At 38.8% G+C, this 23,348-nt stretch overlaps 1 protein-coding gene across 8 annotated transcripts in view; it reads left to right on the top strand.

Annotated features, from left to right (window-relative positions):
• MYO9B (myosin IXB) overlaps window positions 1-23,348 on the top strand; it is a 45,312-nt gene extending 21,964 nt beyond the window's left edge. The window contains exons 8-42 of one of the 8 annotated variants that reach the window (XM_010562184.1): window positions 29-118; window positions 358-474; window positions 761-895; window positions 2,831-2,952; window positions 3,558-3,699; window positions 4,001-4,196; window positions 4,784-4,859; window positions 5,316-5,405; window positions 6,437-6,547; window positions 7,648-7,687; window positions 8,221-8,343; window positions 8,820-8,900; window positions 9,107-9,217; window positions 9,763-9,885; window positions 10,375-10,524; window positions 10,636-10,802; window positions 11,031-11,981; window positions 12,530-12,590; window positions 12,965-13,095; window positions 13,781-13,935; window positions 14,058-14,248; window positions 14,719-14,817; window positions 15,338-15,514; window positions 15,997-16,038; window positions 16,574-16,685; window positions 16,862-16,932; window positions 17,385-17,577; window positions 17,896-18,024; window positions 18,669-18,774; window positions 19,504-19,635; window positions 20,601-20,724; window positions 21,197-21,244; window positions 21,770-21,909; window positions 22,195-22,322; window positions 22,471-23,348. In XM_010562184.1, coding sequence (XP_010560486.1) covers window positions 29-118; window positions 358-474; window positions 761-895; window positions 2,831-2,952; window positions 3,558-3,699; window positions 4,001-4,196; window positions 4,784-4,859; window positions 5,316-5,405; window positions 6,437-6,547; window positions 7,648-7,687; window positions 8,221-8,343; window positions 8,820-8,900; window positions 9,107-9,217; window positions 9,763-9,885; window positions 10,375-10,524; window positions 10,636-10,802; window positions 11,031-11,981; window positions 12,530-12,590; window positions 12,965-13,095; window positions 13,781-13,935; window positions 14,058-14,248; window positions 14,719-14,817; window positions 15,338-15,514; window positions 15,997-16,038; window positions 16,574-16,685; window positions 16,862-16,932; window positions 17,385-17,577; window positions 17,896-18,024; window positions 18,669-18,774; window positions 19,504-19,635; window positions 20,601-20,724; window positions 21,197-21,244; window positions 21,770-21,909; window positions 22,195-22,322; window positions 22,471-22,910 — 5,304 coding nt within the window. In that variant the 3' untranslated portion in view covers window positions 22,911-23,348. Of the gene's footprint in view, window positions 1-28; window positions 119-357; window positions 475-760; window positions 896-2,830; window positions 2,953-3,557; window positions 3,700-4,000; window positions 4,197-4,783; window positions 4,860-5,315; window positions 5,406-6,436; window positions 6,548-7,647; window positions 7,688-8,220; window positions 8,344-8,819; window positions 8,901-9,106; window positions 9,218-9,762; window positions 9,886-10,374; window positions 10,525-10,635; window positions 10,803-11,030; window positions 11,982-12,529; window positions 12,591-12,964; window positions 13,096-13,780; window positions 13,936-14,057; window positions 14,249-14,718; window positions 14,818-15,337; window positions 15,515-15,996; window positions 16,039-16,573; window positions 16,686-16,861; window positions 16,933-17,384; window positions 17,578-17,895; window positions 18,025-18,668; window positions 18,775-19,503; window positions 19,636-20,077; window positions 20,725-21,196; window positions 21,245-21,769; window positions 21,910-22,194; window positions 22,335-22,470 lie in introns of those variants that run through there. The other 7 variants (XM_010562188.1, XM_010562186.1, XM_010562185.1 and 4 more) reach the window with 7 other exon arrangements.

Below are 23,348 nucleotides of genomic sequence, written 5' to 3'. Positions count from 1 at the left end.
GTAACTCTTGTTCTTGTTTGTTTTGAAGGTTAAACGAGAAATTCTAGTAGAAGTGCTAACAAAAAGAAAAACTGTGACTGCTAATGATAAGCTTATTTTGCCATATAGTCTCAATGAGGTGAGTAAAAGAACACTAGTAGAATGATTTTAAATAACTGAAACTTGCTTTTTTGGATTAAAAAGAGCTAATATGGTACACTTTCACATTTAGTGAGGGATGTTTGGAAAGTTAGAAGTTAGCATTAAAGGAAAATTTTGTTTTTATTTGTCTCTGCTAGGACTGTAACCTTTGAGTGACACTGGTCTGAAATAGAAGTGTGTTTTTAAACAAAGTTCTGAACATTGTTTCATCTGCAGGCAATAACAGCTCGTGATTCAATGGCAAAGTCTTTATACAGTGCTCTGTTTGATTGGATTGTTCTGCGAATTAATCATGCACTCCTTAATAAGAAGGACATGGAGGAATCTGTTACGGTAAGTTTCTCCCAAAACCAAGTCTTTACAGATGATTGTGTAGTTAGAGCTAACAGACAATGCTATAGATGACATGTTCAGATACCTGGGATAAACTGTGATTCTTCTGAAGTCCATGGTAAATTTCTTGGTAATATTTAATCATCTCTGCTTTCAGAATAGACGTAACTGTTAAATATTCAAAATCTATTAGCATACACTACAGTGCTTTTTATAATGGTTAGCTGTTGTGGGTTAAGTCACTGTATGACAGACTGCTTAACTAGATTTCCATATCTCCTTTTAGTGTTTGTCCATTGGTGTACTTGATATTTTTGGATTTGAAGACTTTGAAACCAACAGTTTTGAACAGTTCTGTATAAATTATGCAAACGAGCAGCTTCAGTATTATTTCAATCAGCATATTTTCAAATTGGAACAGGTAAGAAATTAGAGTTGCTGAAACAAAAGCTTCTTTTTTATCAAGTGCTCATATATTATGCAAACTTAGCCACTATTCTGCAAAACCCCATGGCATAATTTTTATAATTGCTTGAATACATTTCCAAAAGTCTTGTGTTTTAATATCTTGTTTTATTATTGCTTGTTATTGTTTGAAGGTTGTAGCTTTACTGTATTTAGTGCTCTACATATACTGATGATAGTGGGGTCTTTCTTCAGAGGGCTAACATTAAGTTTCTGCTTGACTGCAAGAAACTAAAAAGACCTTCAGGCAATCCCAGACAGAAGTCAGATGAAACTGTAAACTTTGAGATTGAAAGTCTGTAGGTGAGGTGTTTGTTTCAGGTTTTTGTTTTGTTTTAATGGTTGGGAAACAGTTTCTCTTATTTCTGTCAGTTTGTAAATATTTAATAACCAGTCTTTGTTGCTTCTCCCACTTGACTGCATTTAAGGGATATAACTGTATGTTGATAATTGGCAGTAGTTCTGAAATCCTGATATTACTGGCATATGTTGATTTACTTGTTCGCAGATGGTATCATCTTCTTACAGAGCGCTTTGAGCGCTGCAAGAGCTAACAGATCCTGTTTCTAGACTGAGGTTTGGGGGTTTTTTTTTGCTCTAGACTTGGATTTTTTCTGGTTTGTGCTAAAGCATTGTTCTCAGGTCACTCTGCTGAAAGAAAGAAGTCATTCTGTAGTATGTGATATTTTGTCAACATGTAGATAACTTTAAACAAGCATTTTAAAGAGAAGAAAATTACCAAACATACAAACTTCGTATGTAAACATAATGTTAAGGTCCCTGTTCTGTAACTTATGACAAAAGTGGCTATCCAGGCTAACTAGAGTAAATAGTTACATTGTTTTCTTTTTTCTAATGCTGTTTTTCTAAATAAGCTTAATCCTTGAATGACCCATTTCCTGTATCTCTTGCAGCATGAGGGCCCTCAGGGAGGATATCTATATCTTTTTAAAGAAAGGCTTTTTTGTCTGTGGAAAATGGCATTTCAGTGCTGTAATGTGGCATGCACACTGAGCAGTCTGTCATCAGGCAGATTGAATTCTACCTACTTAAAAATAATCCATTTCTTATCATCATCATCACCACATAGAACAGTGAGAGGTGCTCTTTGTCTTTTGTTAAACATAAAACTAATTTAGTTAATTTTCTGCGATATCTTTTTCTACATTAGTGCCTTATTGTTAGGGTTTTTTTCTGTGGGCATTTACAGCACTAAGAAAAACTGATATTTTGGTTCCATATCTTAATGGGAAGCTCGTCCTGACAGCCATTTGTTGCATCGTCATTTCAGCAGAAGAGCTTTGTATTCTCTTGTCAGAGAGCTCCAAATTTTCTGAACCTAAGCAGCAATATACATTGCTTCCTTAGGGAAGTTCTGGTGTTGATGTTGTGTAGGGCTTAACTGCCTGTTTTGAAACTTCTGTTATTTCATCTGACAGTGCAATTTGGAAACTCTGGAATTTGATATTAAATATTTGTCATTTCCCATAATACAAGAACTATGGAAGAGAAAAATAGACTTAAATTCCTCCAATATATGCCTGCGTAGGGTTTTAACGTAATGATGTGGATGTAATGTCTAACTCCAAGTTCATAGACTGCTGATTGCTGGGAAGGCACAGCAAAACATTCTTTTCACTGTTTTGGTTTTTAAATAGTTTTACCCCAAGCATCCGCTGTTGAGTGACTTGCCTAGGTGGACCTTTGATCTGACCCAATATGCCTGCTGTTCTGTTCTTATTTATAAATCTTCCTTATTTTTGTTTCTGCTGCCTGAACTAACAAACTCAACTTGCCATAGCTGCTCAAGGATGTCTTTTAAGCACTTAGACCACAGGACATTAAAGGTCAGGGCACTGTACTGATGAGGGAATTTTCTTGAGCTACACAGGAGGAATATAAGAGTGAAGGGATCACTTGGCACAATATTGACTATACTGATAATGTGGCCTGCATTCACTTAATCAGCAAGAAGCCCACTGGCCTCTTCTATCTTCTGGATGAAGAAAGCAAGTAAGCAACAAACGTCTTCTGAAAAAAAATGTGTGGCAGGGAGGAGGGAAGGACTGTGAAAGGGAACAAAAATACAGCACTTTAAAAGGAGAGGAGTGTTGTGGGAAGCAACGGGTCATCTTATGACTATGATCTACACTCTAGTTTGCTTCTAACATCTCCAGTATGGTGGTGATATAAATTGATGCTAGAATTGAACTTTGGCTTAAGCAAACTTAGAAGCTTTCACTTTTGTGTTTTACCATGGAATTACAATTAAAGTAAAATGCATGTATGTAAGTCTTTGGAACATTAAGTAGCAAATGTGGTAAATAGTTAATGTGGTGCTAACTAAACTTGACTGGTGAAGTGGGAGGAAGCATTGACGTACACTTGAAACCTCAGAATATGCTGTTATGTGTGGAGCTGTTTGGTTTTGGTCCAGAAATTAAGCCCACCTCTAAGATGCAAAGCAGGTGTGTAAGTCTCAGTTAAAGTGTAGAGATCTTGGACAATATGATACTTTCCACAAGGATCAGTAGGTATTCTTCACTCTGTCACGTTGCATCTCAATAAATGTACCTGTATTTGAAAAATAGCTTATCTCTTTTGTTTTGTATTCCCAGTTTTCCACATGCAACCTACCAAACTCTACTTGCAAAATTCAAACAGCAGCATGAGGAGAACAAGTTTTTTGTTGGAACCCCGGTGATGGAGCCTGCTTTTATTATTCGACACTTTGCCGGCAAAGTTAAATACCAGATAAAAGAATGTAATAGCGCAGATGGCCAAAAAAAAAAAAAAAAAAGAAAAAAATATCCTCACTTTTCTGATAGGTTTTGTCCGGATATAGAAAATTTGCTGGGAATGGGCTGGATTAGATGTGTCCTCAGATGTACTTTAGATATTTTTTTTTTATTTTTTTTTTTGGTGGTGTAGACTGGAGGATAATGCTCACTGTGGTGGTGAGAACTATTTGGAATAATGAATTATTCTAAATAGTGATTAATATCTTGGGTCAAAACACAGCTTTCCTGAGAGCTTGTGGTTCAATGTGCCTGTTTTGCAGGATTTCAGAGAGAAAAATATGGATTACATGAGACCAGATATTGTTGCTTTACTACGAAGCAGTGACAGCGCTTACGTTCGGGAGCTGATAGGAATGGACCCTGTAGCTGTGTTCCGTTGGGCAGTTCTGCGAGCAGCTATTCGAGCAATGGCTGTCTTTGCAGAAGCTGGACGCCAGAGAGCTCAGAAGACTGCAGGTATGGTATGAGAAAATGCTCTGGAAATGCTTTCAAATACTGTACAATTGGTTAGTGCTTGTTGACAGAACTATAGTTTATGACAAAACCTTATAATCCGGATGTGATTTTGGTTTGGTACTAAGGACAAAACTTGTGAAAATGGCTTAACATTCACACACCAAAGAGATTGTCACTGTTTTATCTGAGATCGTTCAGACTTACTCCTCCAATAAATGCACCATTTCCAGTAGGCTGTGCCAAATTTGAAGTCCTATTTGTAAAAGTTGGGGAAGCTATTACTAGTTCTAGTATGCATGCTTGTCCTATCACTGGCTTTGGTCTTCTTGGACCTCCCTGAAGTTTCGAATTAGTATTCAGGATTAAATACTAATTTTGAAAAGCTTTTCTGAGCAGCTGTAATTTACTTTCTAGTAGTGAGGAGTTTGAGAAACAAAGTGATCTAGCTTGACAGCTAAAGTACTAGACAAAAACTGCAGGCCCTTGGATAGATATTTTTCTTTTTTCAGGGGGGGGGTTGGGGGGGGGGGGGTTCTGATAATCTCATATCTCTGTCAAAATTCAACTTGTTGATTATTTCATAACAGGAGTGGTACGTCAAGGACCCAGAGTTCCCCTTGGAGAACTCCAGAGATCAAATACACCAGTAGAAAAAGTTTATCGGTGAGAAACACATATGTAACCCATATTGGGGAAAAGACCTGAATTGCTGAGTCACATTTTCATATATCAAATGTCAACTAGATCTTTCTACAAGGATAGCAAGTTTTATTTCTTCTGTCTTGTTTTATTTGACCTTTTTAATATTATCAAAACAATACTCTAGCTTATTTTATGTAAGACCCAGTACTACCAAATGTTGGTGACATAGCCTCAGTTCAATTTACCACTGGGTTTTTGAGTTCTCTGTGCTTTGTATATGTTGCTTTTAGCATTGTGTGTTCCTCTGCAGCCAGTCTGTGTCACTGAAGGATTCGTAGGAGCGCTCATGTTTTCTGCAGCCTTATGACATGATTAGGAGGCAGGGCAAGTCCTACAGTTCTCCTCCACATGTTGTTCTGCATAGGCATATTTGCCTTTCTAAGGAGTATTTAGGTTTTATACATATTCCTTTTGCAGCTGCTCAATGCTTGATTTCTCATTTGATTGTTCTGAGGATTTCGATATAAATGCTTTTGAAGACATCATTTCTTTTTATGAAAACAAGAAGTAAGTAGAAATAGGCCTGCACTTAACGGCCAGGGAGGCACATTCCTGGACAGACTGACCTTCTGAGCATGCTCTGTGTAAAAGTGAAGCCATGAAGTACACAAAGTAGTGACTTCACGCTGCTTCATAATTACTTCATCCTGGACAATCTTTGTCACTTGTGGCAACTAAGAACTAAAGATACGATTTGGATGAAAGGATTAGTCATAGATCTGTTTCCTTGTGATATCTTAAAAAAAATCTTGGTATTCAAGAGTGTCCAGAGGTACCAAGGGAAGCAAGCTGTAATAAAGTTGCTGCCTCAGTGAGCAGCTCAGAATGGTGATAGCATCTAACAGTCAGAAGTGATTCTTACGCTTCTGTTATTTTTGGTTTGTGCCTCTCTGGAGAGTAAAGAAGGTAAGTCCTGCACCAAGACACAACAGTTCACAAGCACGGTGCATGCTTAAAATAATGGAATCTGCCACAAATTAGGGACCATCCCAGGCTTACTTTGAAAAGCTAAACATGTGAATAAATTTGAAATGGAAATGGAGAACAAAATTTCATCAAGTATTCCTGTAATAGCTAGTTTTTAACTTACTTTTCTGATGCAAGTCTGCTTAAGCAGCCTCATTTTGGTAGTTAAATCTATATATAAAAATATTTACTGCTTGATTGTAAAGAAGCTTATATCTATCTGAAAAGGCTACTTAGCGTAACAAAAAGGTTCCTTGCCCATTAAGTACATTTTGCTAAATTTCCCTCTGTTTTCTGAATTGATGGCTCAAGATTTTACATTAAAAGGTACAATTAGAGAGTAAGTTGAGTATGAGACCCAGGCAATTAAATTTTAGGGTACTGATAGTGTAGGAAGTGCTGACTGGACATCAGAATCTTTCATGCTTAGGAAAGTAGTCTGGGATTGACCTGCTACTGTTTGGAGCGCACTTGGTGATGGGATCTCTTGGGTTTTTATCTCCTTTTTTTTCCCCCTCTCTCATGGCTGTGTATCTTTGTTGCCATCTTTGTTTTGCTGTGAATCATTTTAGAGACATGCATGAACAAATCATCGCAAGTATAAAAGGACTTCCATGGCAGGGTGATGATCCCTGTAAGCTGCTTCGGTCACTCAGTCGACTTCAACACCGCTCCCACTTCATGTGAGTTCTGGTGCTCTAGGTATTGCTTTGAAAGTGCAACAGTAACCAAGCAGTTATTCTAGTCCATAAAAAATATACTTGTCCCAAGTTTTTCTTCTGCAAAAAACTAAACAAGACAATTAAGAATAAAATAATTTCTTCTAAAATTATAATGGCTATGGAGAGGGCTTTGTTGCTTCATTGCGTTAGCTGCAAGTTAAACCTACTTTTCATGTAAACTTGCTTTAAAACCCAAGCATGTACTACAAGCGTGTTGTTGCAAAACATTCGACAATGAAATCTCTCACATGTTGTAATTAATGCTTTCCTGAAATTCAGGATGCTAATGCTGTCTATACTGCTGGGCTAAGACTCTTCACACGTGCACACCTATGCATGTGTAAGAAAATCAATCTGTGGTCCGTTTGTACAATAAATAAATGTAAACTGGGTGGCATGGAGTTGGAACATGCCCTACATGATGGAATTAACATGCTTAGAATTAGGAGGCTGTGAACTACAGCCTTGTTTCTGAGAGCTTCCACTTCTAGTTCACTGTCTGTGTGTGGATGAGAGTTATGCCTGAAGTTTGTGAAGTGCCCCAGGAGGATCTGGGCATGATCCCAGACGTATCAGAATTCTTAAGTGGAGTGCTGGGGCATGTGTTGTCCTTCTGTGAGCAGTTAAGTACTTCCGCAGGGGTTCTGGTGCAAGCAGCAATAACTTCTGAATCAAGTATTTTTATTTGATAGCGCCTTAGTATTATGACAAGAGTTCAATGACTGTACAGTTGGCTAACTAGAATAACTTGCACAAAAATAGTCTATGCAACAGTGTAGTTTTTAATAGCTTTAACTTTAGAGAAAATGTTTCACTTTTGAAAGCTTCCAATACCTACAGAGTTTATTTAAAAAAAATAAATAAAATCTTGTTGCGAAGCAGTTTGCATTTCTTGCATTGATCACTTGTAAGAGACATGCATGAACACACCCTGATGCTGTTGTGCTAATTTTTTTTCTATCCTTTATCTTGCCTCATAAATTGCACCAACTTATGGCTTGCTGAAATAACCAAAAATCATGCATATTTTTTTTCTTAAATGACCTTTAATATTTTAACAGGAAAAGTAGAGGTGTCAAACAAAAGCAGATCATTCCCAAGGTAAAGTTATTCAGTAAATTTAGATTTCTCTTGTTTTTTGGCTTGTTTTTTTTTTTGCACTGTGAACATTCATTTTGATTGACAGAACTCACTTCAGAAAATACTGTTTCATAGTGTAGGGAAGTTGTATCATTTATTCTCCAAAACTTCCTTTTTGACTATCTAAAGGATAGGTAAGTGTTCACCTTTATAAGAATTGCTGAACCAGAAAAAATTGTGAATTGGCATCTGTTTAATTAGACTAGAGATGCCATAAATACATAAAGCCATTTCTTATCAAGTCATGGAAGGCAAACGCAGTGATTATGTAATTCACCTTGTTCACCTTACACTCTTGGGATGGGGCAATGGAAAAGTTCCACTCTTAAGAAGATGTTTTGTTCCAAAATAGAAGTAATCATGAAGTGTAACATGTCGTTGAATGTGGAGCTGTAGGTAGTTGGTTTCATTCTTACTCATTTTGATGCAGACAGAAATATTTCCCCTTCAGTGAAGAGACTTGCACTTTATTGATTATGAAAACTTTCTTCTAGAACTTGCTGGATTCCAAATCTCTGAAGCTTATAGTGAGCATGACTCTGCATGATCGAACTACAAAATCCCTCTTGCACTTACACAAAAAGAAGAAACCCCCTAGCATAAGTGCACAGTTCCAGGTAGGTGACTGATGTGGTGGTACACACCTCTGGGTGCACACTGGCCTCATGGGAACACACCTTCCTGGTCTGATCTAGGCTGATCTTGCTTGAAAAACAAAGTGGTTTTTATTCTTGGGATTTGTCTGAAGTAGGTTTATTACTTGGTTGAAGTTAGACTACATTTAGAGACTACTCTTACACTATGAAATGTGTTAGTTCTCTCTACCAATCAGCCTCATCCTTGTATGCAGATCTACTGCTACCGTTACAGCATATTCAAACCCCACTTTTAATTATCTTGAGAAAAGGTAAAAACAAATACAGGGATCTGCTGTGCAGTATGGGAGAACCTCTGTATTGGATGAAATAGGATTTTGTATAGCCATCAGACATGAAACAACCTTATTTCTGAGGAAGAAGCTGTACTGCTATCAAATGCAGCTCAAGATGCTGATATCTGAAGAAGAAAAATGTTTCTGAATATTTCATTTCAGACTTCACTTAATAAGTTATTGGAGACACTGGGTAAAGCTGAGCCATTCTTCATCCGTTGCATCCGCTCCAATGCTGAGAAGGTAAGACTGCCTTAAGACCTTACCTAATGTCACTGCTGAGGATCTAAGTCTTCTAGCCCTGCAATATAACTCTTTCAGCTTGTTCACTGTCATTCTGTATGAAGGTGAAAGATAACTAAGGTGTGAAAACAGAATGTGCTTTCTCTGCTGGACAGAAACAGGACTCTTCAGGCATTTACTAGCTGTTGACTGTTGATCTTTTTCAGAAAGAGATGCTTTTTGATGAAAGCTTGGTGCTTCAACAGTTAAGATACACTGGCATGCTAGAAACTGTGCGAATCAGAAGATCTGGCTACAGTGCCAAATACACATTCGAGGTATGTGAGGAACTGGAAGCGGATTATGCTTTCAGAAATACCTGCTCTTTTTGGAAAAACACGCATTGCCTCAGAGTCTTTTGTGTGTCCCTTCATGTGAAGCTCATGACCACTTGGGATGAGCTGTAAAAATTCATTGTAGTTTTGATAGAGCTGGCATGGTAACAAGTTGTAGTCTAAACTATTGTGCGAGTCATCTACCAGTAAGTTGTTCTACTTGTTGCATGAAGGAAAACATTGAGTGCTGTGCTGCAAATACAAGCAATTAGTGCTGCACATTACTCTGTATGTAAATTCATTTTCTATAAAATACTCTATGCAAGTAGCTTTATAGATCACATATAGGTGATCTTTACCGTTAACTGGAGGCTGAATGAAGCCTGCATTTTACAGAGTAGGAAAAAATAGCTGAGTCTGGAATGAGGAATAAGTACTTTCAAACTCCTGTAGCTTAGCTGTCTTAACTAAATTTCTAAAATAAAGCTAAATCTAAACTTGTGAATTGCCTTCTAACTTTGATCTCTTGCTGTCTCTGCTTTTCACAGGAATTCATAGACCAGTTTCAGGTGTTACTACCCAAAAATGCCAAAGCCTCTAAGGAAGACATTTGTGTTTATTTGAATAAACTAAAACTGGATGAAAACTACTATCAAATAGGGAAGACGAAGGTCTGTGAAACTTTCCATAAGCTAATAAGAAATACTGATGTACACTGCAAAATTTAGTGCCGTTCATTTTTCTGCATTTTGTACTTAAATTAGCTATTTTAACTCTTGCAAATATTGACACAGATGTTAGTAGTTGCCTCCTTGGTTTTGATGCCAACGTGTCTTCTTGCAATACAGTACAAATCTGTATTATATGGATATTACTTTTGGGAAATTGTTGCTATTGGCATTTGTCAAACAGGTCAATGTTTTCATTTTAGAAGGGTTCTGATTTGAAGGCTGTAAGTACTGTTGTGTGTTTTAGAGTCCAAACACTGAGATTTGGTATAACAAAAGGACTTTTACTTTTGGGGGATGCTGTCAGCTGATAAGGTTTAGTTCATTAATAAGCATTACCATTCTTATTTTTAAGCTTGTGGAGATACGTCCAGTGGGGGCTGAAAGGCTCCTATTAACTGTTTATTGATGAACTTTTCTTTAACTGAGCAGGTTTTTATGAAAGAGGCTGAACGGCAGATACTACAGGATACACTACATAAAGAAGTGATCAGGAAAATCATTCTCCTTCAGAGCTGGCTCAGGATGGTTTTAGAAAGGAGACGTTTTCTCAGAACACGACAAGCAGCCATTGTTCTACAGGTATCTTTGAGAATTGCCAATCTTCTTTTCCTGACAAACACACAAACCCTCTCAAATAACACTCCCCACCTTCAAGTACCCCTCCTTTACTTTAGAAATCTTCCTTCTTAGGCCTACTGGCGTTCCCGTTGTGTTAGGATGGCACTGCAAAGGAATAACGCTGCCATTTATATTCAGTCAGCATGGCGAAGATACAGGGAGCGAAAATGCTACCTTCAACAGAAAAAGAGAATTTGTCTCCTGCAAGCCATGGTCAGAGGGCATCTGCAGCGTAAGAGGTAAAGGAAGAGGAGCAACATGATATGAAAACATGCATTTTAACCACTTAGCTACTTGGCTTCACCTGCCAAGCTCAGTTTCTGTGTGATATGTTGACATACTGGGACTGTGAGTGTATTTTTACTTTGTGTCTGTATTGCTATTTAGGCTGCATTTGAACAGTTGGGTACTTTTGTTGACTGTTGGGCATTAAATATTTGTTTTTTCATCTTACAAATTCTTAACAGATTTCAGAAAATGGCTATAGAAAAGCAGAAAGCTGAAGAAAAGCAGCGAGAAATGCAGGAAGATCAAGACAGAGAGAATGATATAAGCAAGGATGAGCACAGTGAACCAGCAACAGATCAGTTGCCTGTGAAACACAAGTCAGAGGTGGATCAAGCTGTTGGGGACAGAGATCAAACTCCAAATGAGCAAGCCAAAAACCTGAGCTCATCTGAAAAAGCCACATTACCCCAGAAGAACATGACAGAGGGCTCTGAGAAAGTAACAAACAGCCGGGAGAAACGTGAATCTCGCCGGCAGAGGGGGCTGGAACATAACGAGTTACAGAATAAGCATGTCCTGTTTTCCTTCGAAGGACCACCTTCACCGTGCTATGAGAAACAAACCTCTTCTGAAGAGGCCCTGGAAACTGTTCCAGTGCCAAAGAAATCCACAGCACAAGATACTGTCCTTCAAGGAAGCGGCGAGGGAGAGAAAAGTCCAAGTGAAGAAAAAGGTCTTTCAGACATGTCACCATCAAGCGAGATAAAAGAAAGTAGTTTTATTCCTGAGCAACCACCTGTATCAGAAGTAGATGATAAGGCAGTTGATAGAATGAAAACACAAGGGAATCAAAATAACCAGTTAAGAGGCAGCCAAAGCTTTAACTGCCCTGAAAGGCCAACAAATCTTGCACTGAATCTTCATAATACACTATCTGCTACTGGGAGCTTTCAAACTCCAGCTGAATGCTGGGCAGATAAAACCAAACGTCTTGTTCAGAAGGCAACCAAAGATCTGGATAGTCCCACTTCTTCCCCAATCCAGAGATATGTGGATGACCCAGGGAAGCTGAAGTACAAGAGAGAGAAGTGGAAAGGAAAGAGACAGTCTGATGCTGGTCAGAATGATATGCTGAGTCAGTCTTTGGATGAAAGAACACGTGCGGATAAGTCTCCTCAGGATCAGCTAGAGTAAGGGCATCTTCCTAATTACTTTGATGTTTTCAGAAAACAGATACCTGTAATATTTAAAAATAGATGGAGAACTCCTGAGGGCTTGTGCATCTGGCCATGTTATGGCAGAAAATAGAGCTATGAACAACTGCTACTTTTTCTTGGCTCCCAGTCCCGAGTCCTGTAGTTGAATCTGCATGGGTAGAATGTTTTCAGAAGCTAACAAAAGATACAAAGCCTGCCTTACTGAATTAAAATGGAGAGTCAGGGCTTTAACTAAAGTAGTGTCTGGAGTTTATTTTCATGTGTCTTTTGTGCATTGAAAACAAGGTTTTAGTGACTTGTGGTTTGCAAGCATCATCCCTCTGATGTGGCAGGAAATCTGACATAGCCATATTTTTTACTTCTCCAGTACATTTTGCATTTGAAAGTGAGTTGCAAGAGTTGATCAGGATTCTCTCTCAGATATAACGTTGATATGTGGGCTACTTAAATGGTGGTAAATATTAAGAGGGTACAGAGTTCTATAAAATATATATTCTGAAACTAATCTTGTAACATTGCAGAAAGAAGGGGAATTCATTAAGTGATCTCTCAACACTGGCCCAGTCTGTTGCCGTGAATCAGGTACTGATGCTGTTGTGCATATTTATACTTAATTATCCTTGTTTATAAATATTAAATATTTGTGAATAATTGGCTATAGTGTGTTCTGTATGCCTGCGTTCCTTTCAGGTTTATTTTTTTTGCTTGATATCTATGTAAAAAATTTCATTAGCAAATATTATACAACAATTTGAAAAATTAATTTTTAATAAATGGACCCTTGATCAAAGCATTACATATACTTAGATCTTACATTAGTAACCTAATATGTATTGGGTAAAGTGTTCTGCCTTGATGAAGCAAACTTTATTTCTTCACCATTCTAGTTTTTAAAACCATTTAAAGAATCTGTTTCACTCAATATGTAGTTTTTTGATGACTCCTCTCTGCTGTAGCAATCACCAGATGCAACAGAAGAAGAAAAAGGCAACAAGAAATATCCCATGCAAAAGAAGCCCAGTGACCTCTTACCTACCTCAGATGCCATTGTTTCCATGCAGCCAGCAAGTCAGCAAATAGATGCCAAGTATGTATTCTGTGTGTGACTGGCCTGCCTTTGAGAAAACGAAAAAAGGAGATTTTTCCACTGGTACTAGAATTGAGCATCTTGAGACTGTGATTGTGGAAACACACGTGTTGACATCAGCTACATGAGTGGCTGTGTTGCTGCTTCGTGTTGATGCAAGCATGATATCTGACCCTGTTGAGGAACAGATTCTCTGCTTCTTGCATAACACTGGACTTCGAACTGGTTCTTTTTAACTCAAGAACCATCGTACAGGCTCAGATCAAAGGTTCACATAGCATACTGTCATCCAGACTAAGAAATAAGACACCAAGAGAAAAGCTTAAGAACCCGGCAAGCATGTAATGCTCTTTCCCTGGCCTGCCTCTCCAGCTTCTGGCATTCTGCAACTTAGGGACTTGCTGAGCCAGAAATGATGTCTTGGATATGTGATGTGTTGTCTCCGTGTACGTTGAAGGTTGTGCCCTAATGTAGTAAATATCAGCATGTCCAGATGTGCTTCCAGACTGCCTTTCCTTTTTTCTGAGGCTCAGTTTTTCTGCAGGTTGGACCTTAGAGGAAATATATGCACAATAGAGGTCAATCCTATTGTGGGTGTTAGCTATACTGTTAGAAGAGCCTTTTCTTGTAGTAGAGCCAGCTTCCGTTAGTAATGTGACAGACTTGTGTCTGCTTTTACGTTCAGGTCTGCTTTTAAAAGTCCTTTGCGTAGACTTTTGGGGAAAAAGCCAGACAAGAAAACTCCAAAGGAGAGTCCTGATGTGACTGATGAAGATGGCCTTTCCCTTGTATCTTGTGTCCTCTTTCCAGAAACAGGAGGAACCCTGAAAGTTTCAGAAGGTGAGTTTCTGTGATTTATCTCCAGCTTCTAATATCCATCTTTTCCGTAGTGTTTTGCATGGAAACAAATACTGCAGAATTCAGTCATCCTGCTTTAATATACAAATTAATTTCTTTTCCAGCTTCTTCTGGACAGCCAAGTCGCCTCCAGGCAGGGGAGCGCCATGTGAAAGAGAGCAGTAAAACAAAGAAGAACCGTACTATAAAGATCAGCAAGATCTCAAGTGTGTCTCAGAATTGGCGAGCTTCGATGGTCCGTGAGATTGCGAATGCCAATGAACTGAAACATCTTGATGAGTTCCTCCTAAACAAGGTAAGAGGCACGCAACTATGATAAAATTCAGGTCTATGTTCACTGTTTGTGTGGAATTTTAAAGACTACTTTTCTAGGTACAAGTTTATATTAGGATTTAAAGCAAAGGGGAATTGATTTGATAGCTTGACCAACTTACATCTGTATTAAAGCCCTTCCTATTCCTTCCTTTAAGTCTCTGAACGCATTATGTTACATTAAATACTTGTGGTATTCATGTTAGTTCTTCATTTGTTTACAAACAAGTGGGCAGCAAAAGTTGTATATTTTTTTTTAAAAAGTATGAGTCGTAAGGAAATAGAGAGAGTTCTCTAGAGCCTAACTACCTGACTCTCCTATTTTGTATCCTCATCACAGTGCATTAAGAACTGTTGTTTTAAATAATTGAAATGGTTGTAGATGACTAAGTCCAGCAACTGAAGCTTAACACTGGTTGGAAGAAATTTGATGCAGATGTATTTGCCTTCTAGATCAATGACTTACGCTCACAGAAGTCTGGTGTTGAATATTTGTTTTTTGAAGCCACAGAGAAGTTTAGAGGAAACATCAAGACCATGTACTCTGCTCCTGTAAGTAGTAAGTCTCAATAAAGTAGAGTGTTGGTAGGTAGTAAATGAATTGAATGTGCAGTTTAAATGCGTGACCTACAGCTCTTTAACAAAGCAATTCAGCAACTCTTAGCATAGAATTCGAAGCTGAATATTAGACTTGAAAAAGAACATTTTAGAGTTCTGCTGTAATCTTAAGCAGAGTGTTTTGTTTCCCTTTTCTCATTTACTCAGCCATAGCTTATTTTTAGAAATGGGTGGATTTTGCTGTCTTCAGCCTCTTTACGTTGCTGTGTTTAAACACCGAAGAGAAGTGCCAACAGCTTTTCCAATATTCTTCCGACACGGCCTTGTCTCAGCCAAGTGCCCTTCTACAGTGTAGTAGGGAAATGTGCTAACTTGTTTCTGTCATGGGCTGTTATCTTTTATTTTAATCATGAGCATGTTTTCTCATCTCTGAACTTAAACACATACAAATATGAAACTGTCTCAATGGTATCCAAGAAGACTGTCTTCTGAATAATATTATTTCCTTTTCTAGAATGGGCAAATCCATGTTGGCTACAAAGATCTGGTGGAAAATTACCAGCTTCTAGTTACGAATCTGGCCAAAAAAAGGGAGGAGAAAGAAGTCAAGCTGGTTTTGAATCTCTTCCAGTCCCTTCTGGATGAATTCATCAGGGGATATACAAAAAAAGAGGAATCTGAGCAGCCCAAGGTATAAAACTTACTCCGTTACTGGCTTATAGGATGATTAAACAATGGTACTCTCCTAGGATAAGGAACCTGTGTTACCTCAGAAATCTTTTCCATAGCATTCTTCATTATTTTGGAAACACTTTCCGTACACAAATTATGTGTATAACAAATTCTGAATGCTGATACACCTTTTTGGAATTGTTCGTTATTTAACTTACTCTTGTAAGAATCATAAAAGTGTTTGCGCATTTTCTTTGGTGAAAACTTAGGGGTTTTCTGAAGGTTTTTGAGATGGAATTGCTTTGTCATCAGGCAGTGAGCTCAGTTGATTTTTAGGAAGTTGACAGTGTGAGCTCAGACAACCCTCATACCAAGCTGAAGCTGCAATATAGTGTCTCAAATGTCTGGAGGTGAAGTAGACTCTGGGAAACTGAATAGGAAAAAAAAGGGAATGGAATGTCTGAATTTCAAAGACTAATGCCAGTTTTGTATCCACTGCAGCAAACCAAAGCCCAGAAGAAGAAACGAAAACAAGATCGTGCAGTAAGTACTTTCTTTTTGCAGTAATCGAAGTCCTCAGCTCCACTCACAGAACACAAAGAAAAACACTCTTGAAAGAGCTTGATTTTGTACTGAAGTTCTGTTTTAGTTTGCATGCTAAACCACTTACCTCTATTACGAAGATGTGACACAGTGTAAAACTGTTTTCCATAAATCAAAGACCTTGCTTATGCAGCGATAGGTGGTACTCAAGTATTTTCTTGCTTGTCCATAGCGTCCTTTAGAACTTAATGGCTGCCTTAATCGTGGGACTGTTTAAAGGAAAACAACTACTAAATATTAATAACAAGCTATAGCTAATGTATTGCACTGATGAACTTTAATCAAAGCGGCAAGTCAATTATGAAATGATCCAGCAAACCAGCTGCCTTAAGATAGAGTGAAATTTGGTTTCAAGGTCAAAGCCATCAGCTGTAATTGTAAAACAAAAGTGGAAATCTAAGATAGGGTAGATAGTTTTATTAATAATAATAAAAAAGGCAAAAAAGTTCATTAGTTTCTTCCTGTCTCCTACCAGATTGAAGAACACAATGGCCACGTATTCACAAACTACCAAGTGAGCATACGGCAATCGTGTGAACACTGCTCATCCTACATCTGGCCCATGGAAAAGGCCTGTCTCTGCAGTGGTAAGTGAAAACACCTCGTTCTTGCCACTTAGTTTACAATATGTGCAGATTGCTTGTAACTTTGGCTGGTACAGATGGGGCTTAGTGAACGGTACATGCAGGTTATATAGTAAGTGAATAAGACAAGATACTTTAATGTGATTTTGAGTGCTTGTAACATTTGCTCTTTTCTCTAGTTTGCAAGTTGACTTGTCACAAGAAATGCATGTCCAAAATCCAGAGCAGCTGTACATCCTGTGGAAAAAAGGTAAGAACTGTAGATCTGGGATGCGGTACTGTGATGCCATAACTGATACGTGCAAAATACTGCCTTACTTTCTCAGCAAATGAACAGTGGATGTCCAAGCACTGAATAAAAATTGCTTAAATGGTTCTCTGCCTGTAGTCAGAGGCAGGCCCTGCAGTTGTAGAAACAGAACATTCTTCTAAAAGGTGATATTGAGCTAATTTGGGAACTCTTCCTTTAAACTACGTGCGCTGTGTTGGACAAACTGTTAAAAGAGATCCTTCAATGTGTACCATGAAGTTTCTTTATTGCTGCAGCTCAGGAAATCTGCCTTGTGATCAAAGGCTTGTAGCAAGCTAGAATAAAACACTCAGCTTTTGTTCCTGGAACCATAAGCTAATTGTAGCATGAAACAACAGAATTTTCTAGCTTGGAAACAGGTATTCACAGTGCTTGACCTGTATGAATTCTAGAATGAACAGGATGCAGAACCACGTCATTTTGGAGTGTGTGTGAGTTCCCTGACCAGTGAGAAAAATTCAGTCCCCATTGTCATGGAGAAGTTGCTAGAGTATGTGGAGATGCACGGCCTCTACACAGAAGGCATTTACAGGAAATCAGGATCAGCAAATCGTATGAAGGAGCTGAAACAGTTGCTGCAAGCAGGTCAGACAATGTTGTCCACCCTTTTGACTTCCTTGTACAATGTCAGATTTCCCTGCAATTCTTTTCTATCTGAAAGTATCTGGCACATTTAGGGTCTTAAAAAACAGCTTTTTGGTGGCCATGTGGGCTGTATTATTTTTGTTGGCTGGAAAAAGCTACTTAGTACATGTAAGTGACTGTCAGCGAAATTTTTTTTTTCCTCTGAATTGCCACTTTGATTCTGTGAACAAGAGATTTGAGTGTTTCTAATCTTACTTCTTTGGGGCCCCATTGTGTACATCAAAGGAATGAACTGCTCAAAACAACATTTCTTTTCAGATCCAAACTCAGTGAAACTGGAGAATTACCCTATTCACACTATTACGGGGATTCTTAAGCAATGGCTACGGGAATTACCAGATCCACTAATGACATCTGCACAGTACAACGATTTTCTCCGAGCTGTAGGTAGGTTTTAGAAATGTTTGAAGCAAAGGCTTTTCTTTAACTTGCCGATGTCCTTGGGAAAAGAAACCTCTAAGATGCTCATGTTGGCTGAGCAGCTTCCTACCAGTACACTTACAGCAGTGATTTTAGACATTTTTCATAAAACACTTTTCAGGCAATTTCTCCTCTAGCTTACTTGACCTTGCTTTAGGATTCCTTTTTTTGAGGTATAATGTTATTATACAACTGCCCTTTCTAAAAACAGCAAGCATGTGAATAGTTTTCCCTTTGTACAGGGTTGGTTGTTTTGTGGTTTTTTTTTTTCCTTCTCCATGTTCTGGACCAGATCTAGCTAGCCAGGTATCTCAAATCTTTAGATTCATTTAACTGCAGTGGGAGTAAGGCACCCTAAATATTGTTGGAGATCTTGATGTGTCACTTAATGATTGCTAGCAGCAGCAGCTGAAAAAGCAGGAAAATTGCAGTGCCGTGAGGCGTACTTTAACATCCAGTTACAACAATTGGTAAATGAACTGACAGTGTGACTTCTAAGAATTTAATCTCTATCTGTTGCAGGCAGTTTGAGACAATGTCATTAAGTGCTTGGTGGCTTTCCACTAGCATTGCACAGCAATTATGATCTTGTGCTTTCTCCCCTTGTGCAGAGCTACCAGAAAAACAGGAGCAACTCTGTGCCATTTACAGTGTCCTTGAACAGCTTCCACAAGCAAATCATAATACCTTGGAGCGACTCATCTTCCATCTGGTCAAGTAATGAGTTCAATTACTTCATTTGGAGAGAAACTCCATGTGACTTTGAGTCCCTCTTGGAAGCTTTCTAAAATCTTAACCCCTTGAGTGTCAGTGTAGGTATTGTGCTGCTGGTTTAGAAATGAAAGAATTGAAGTTGATAGTTGTGCTTAAAAACAGATGCGTGCTTACTTCTACCATCTGGTGTATTTGTATCAAATGATGTAAGAACAGCTTTGAAGACAGATCCGAAAGACTAGGAGAGTTGTCTGAACACCAGGATTTATATGGATGGGTACATAGTGAACTAAGGATGTTAGCGTACTTAGTAGGGACTGCATAAGGATTGTAAACACTTGCGCATATGCTAGTCTTGGGAGCAGGGATAAATGGTACTGGCAAAGGGGGCTGCTCTTATCCAAGGAACTTGTGAATTTTCCAAGTGACCCTCTGAACATAGGGAAAAGGGATTTTTAAAGAGGAGGCACTGAATCACCAGGCATACTTTGAGAGACTACCAAACTAGCTTAACCTGGTTGGCTTCTTGTTCCTTTTTCTGATGCATGAAACTTGTCTACTTGGTAGGTGTGAAATAATTTTAAAACTTCTTTGAACTGCTGTACATACTTAGTACCCTAGAGGCTTCCTTTCATGTTATTTGGGAACTCTGGCAAAGTTTGATCAGATTGCTTGTATTCTAGAAACGTTCGCTTAAAAAAATCTTTTTTTGTTCTGAACATTGAATTTCAGAGTGGCTTTGATAGAAGATGTCAACCGCATGTCACCCAATGCCTTGGCCATTGTTTTTGCTCCATGCCTCTTGCGTTGTCCTGATACCTCTGACCCTTTAACCAGCATGAAGGATGTTTCAAAAACAACCATGTAAGTTTTCGTAGTCTGCTGCAAAGTAGTACTTTGAAATATGATGGAAGACCTGTTCTACTACCTGCATTTGTTACAACCTTATTCTTATCAAGCTGAGAAACTGAGGGTTAAGAGTTGTTTAATTCTGGCTCTGCTAGTGCTGCCAGTTTATATGCCCTTCTCTGAGTCCTTCCACCTGTCTCAAGTTTACAAAGCATAAAGTAGGACAACTTTTAAATCTTAAATATCAGGTTTGTATTTTACATCAAGATAATCTTTTGGGGGGATTGTACACTAATCATATATATTTTGCTGAGATACAAGCCATAATAAACAGTAGGATATAGAATTAAACTGTCTCCTGCATACTTGGAAACCCCTGATAATTTCTTCTGTGTTGTTCCTTGAATTGAAGAAGGTTCTGTCCTTGATCCTCTTTGTTCTCCTCACCCTCCAGCAGCTCTGGCTCTCTGAATGCCCCTCACCATCCTCACTGCATGGCTGGCCTTGCACCTGCCTCCAACGAAAACAGAGTTTGAAAAATGACAGCTTTTTGTCACTTCCTACTTACCCATGGGGCCATAGAGGTGGAAAAGAGTGGTTGCAGGCTCATTCTGTATCTACCAGTCTGTGCCAGCACAGGGAAGACAGGTAGAAGAAGCAGTTAGCAGCCATGGTAATATCTGTTTGCTTACCATTGTTGTGTACAGTCAGCGTGAGAGGCTGTGGTTATCCCAGGAAGAACATGTGCCATTACCTTTAACAGTCTGTCCTGTTTTGCTTGCTGTGTTGGACTCTTCACCCTGTTACCATGCAGTGCTACCCCTTATAAGGCATGCATTGGGGCACTTTGATTGCATGCCATCCACATGCGTGTGTGGCAAACATCCCCAAGCCAGGAGAGGCATCTCATCCCACCATGGTTGTCCCTAGAGCCTTTATAGTATGAGGCTGCTCAATAAACTCCTTGCCTTTTTGTCCAGGTGTGTAGAGATGCTCATAAAGGAACAGATAAGGAAGTACAAGATAAAAATGGATGAAATAAATCAGCTGGAAGCAGCTGAGAGCATTGCTTTTCGACGACTCTCATTGCTTCGGCAGAATACGGTAAGTGTTGAAATAAATCACAGACCCACGCTGTCCAGCAGAAAGCATCCCACCAGTTTCTTGGGAAGGGATGTGCTACTTATTTATCCTGTCCATCCCATCCAGTAAGTCAAAGATCAATTGCAAGATAAGAAGAAAAGGGATTTGGACTTGCCCAGAGCTGTAGGTAGGAGCTAAATATACAGCTGCACTGGAATCTCAGTTTCATAAATGAGGGGCTCAGGGGTGGGGATCTGCTCTTGTAGTGGTCAAAATCTATGCCCACATAATTCAATCAGTAGAACTAAGATTGCTGAGTCCCTTACGTGGCAAAGGAGTTCATTCACTCCAGAGATGGATGGTGGACAAAAATATGCTGCGTTCTATTAGGGCAAATACACTTTTTCTTTTGTTTTTGTTGTACTGATTAAAACAAACCAAACTGTCTGATCAGAAGCTGCATATAGTGAATTTGATCTTCATCTCTCTCTAGCTCTGGCCTGTAAAACTTGGGTTTTCTTCCCCTTATGAGGGGATGCTGGTATGTACACTGTGTTAAGAGTGCATGGTTGGTTTTTATTTTTTTCTTATGGTACTATTGCATGACTAAAATACTTACTACATGTATTGTAACTTGGTTTTAAATGCTCTTTCGATTCATTTTAAATACTCTTTCGAACAATTGAGACTGCATGTATTGGTGCAACTTTCTCCTCAGACTGCATGCAGGGCTGCTGACCTGTTCTGTCATGACTCTGGTATTTTATAGACATTCTGAATGCAACTTGTAATAATATTATTTATAAGTGACTACTAAAACTAAGCTGAGGCTGGCAAATCAAATTACTGTGCTTCAAAAACAGTAACAAAACCCCAGAAATCAGGTGAATAGAAAAATTTCTATTACTTTTTGAAACATTTGTACGGATAACTAACAGCTCTTCATCAGTTCCATCAGCCTTTCATTTGGCCTACTCATTTGTCTTCCACCTTGCAAGTAGTGGACAGTCAAGACTTGTATAGCTTCTTATGACTGAGAAGTGTTACACATACGTTTGTCTTGCAGAGTAAAAGCTCACAGGTCAAAGGAAATGACAGTGGCAACTCAGAACTGGACTCACTGCATGAAGAAGAGGAAGTTTCTGAAGCCGATAACCGGGAAAAGGAGATTCTCATTGATCGCATACAGTCAATAAAAGAAGAAAAGTAAGTCACCCTTTATCTCTGTAGGTCATGCCTTTTGCAGTTGGAGGTAATACAGATAGTAAAGCAGTATAACTTTTGTCCAAAATTATCTAGTTCATTCTGTTCTGTAGGCCTTTATGAACGTGAAAAGGAAAATACAAAGGACTAGCTGAGAGGAAAATACCATGAGAATTAATATTTAGTGACTACATGCAGGAAGGTTTACCTCTGAATATGAGCTGCATAAAGTTGCTCGTGTCAGAGACATTGTCTTTCTAGAGTGCTACAATCTCTGTTCTGATGTAGGGAAGATATAACTTACCGGTTACCTGAGCTTGATCAGCGAGGCTCTGATGAGGAAAATGTAGACTCTGAGACCTCAGCAAGCACAGAGAGCCTTCTTGAAGATAGAACAGGACGGATGGATACCGAAGGTCAGTATTAAGGTAGTGTGTGTTTTTTTTATTCTACATCTTTCACTGCATACAGCCAGGTGACCAGATGTTACCTGGTCACAGTTGCTTGTATTGAGTTACTTTTTTATGCATGCTTTCAGTATCTAAGTATCTTGTTTCTTTAAAGCAATTATCGGACTACACTGCCGTGGTCAGAGCTCCAGTATGCCTGCCAAAGACATTTTCAAAGTGCCTTCTCTTTTGCAAACCTCTTCAAATTCTTCCTCTGCATCCCTGGCTTCAAGACACAGATTATCTTTAACACTGTCCAGGATTAAAGTGCCCCGTCGAACTCCAGTGATGCCAACAGCAAATATAAAACTTCCTCCCGGGATTTTAAAATGTACAGAATCCCAGGGCAAGATTTCGGCTAACGAAGAGTCTCAAATAATGGTGAGACGAAGGGAGCAGCCAGCAAGGAGAACTGATAAAATCCACTCTGTATACATTGCACAAGGGTCTGCAATGGCCCACGCTCAGGAACTCTTGGATGAATATGAACCAACAGCAAAAGTAAAACGGAGGTTTTCGGACCCTTACTCTCACATTCCCTGTATAGAGAAGTGAAATACTTAAGCTGTCTGGACTTTTTTTGAAGTTGACCGCAGCTTTGGCTTTAACCCTTTGAAGGCTGTGAACTTGTTCATGTTCTTTTACATGGCTGGGAAGGCAGCCTGGAAATGTACAGTACTGTAAGGGTTAAGCAAGGTTGTTTAAAACAAATATTCTTCTCTTTAAATTAAAACCCTACAAAGAAAGCAGAACATAAAACTTGTGTTGGGTAAAATACATGGGTTGAGTGTACAGGAAAAAAAAAAGTCCCCTGATTCTGCTGTCATGCCTTTTTCCATTTGCCTTACAATGGACTAACGGGACCAACAGTGACTTTGGGTCAATGTGTGTTGCCTTAATTTTTTTATGTTTTTATGACAACTTTCTGTGTGGTTTACAGAACTGTTAATGTTGTAATAGCCTTAACTGAGACCAAAATATATAAAAACGTTT

The sequence above is a fragment of the Haliaeetus leucocephalus genome, unplaced genomic scaffold (genome assembly GCF_000737465.1).
Source record: "Haliaeetus leucocephalus isolate CR32 unplaced genomic scaffold, Haliaeetus_leucocephalus-4.0 Scaffold157, whole genome shotgun sequence".
NCBI lineage: Eukaryota > Metazoa > Chordata > Aves > Accipitriformes > Accipitridae > Haliaeetus > Haliaeetus leucocephalus.
Note: the sequence above shows the minus strand (reverse complement) of the source record. Positions and strands in the feature narration are given on the sequence as shown.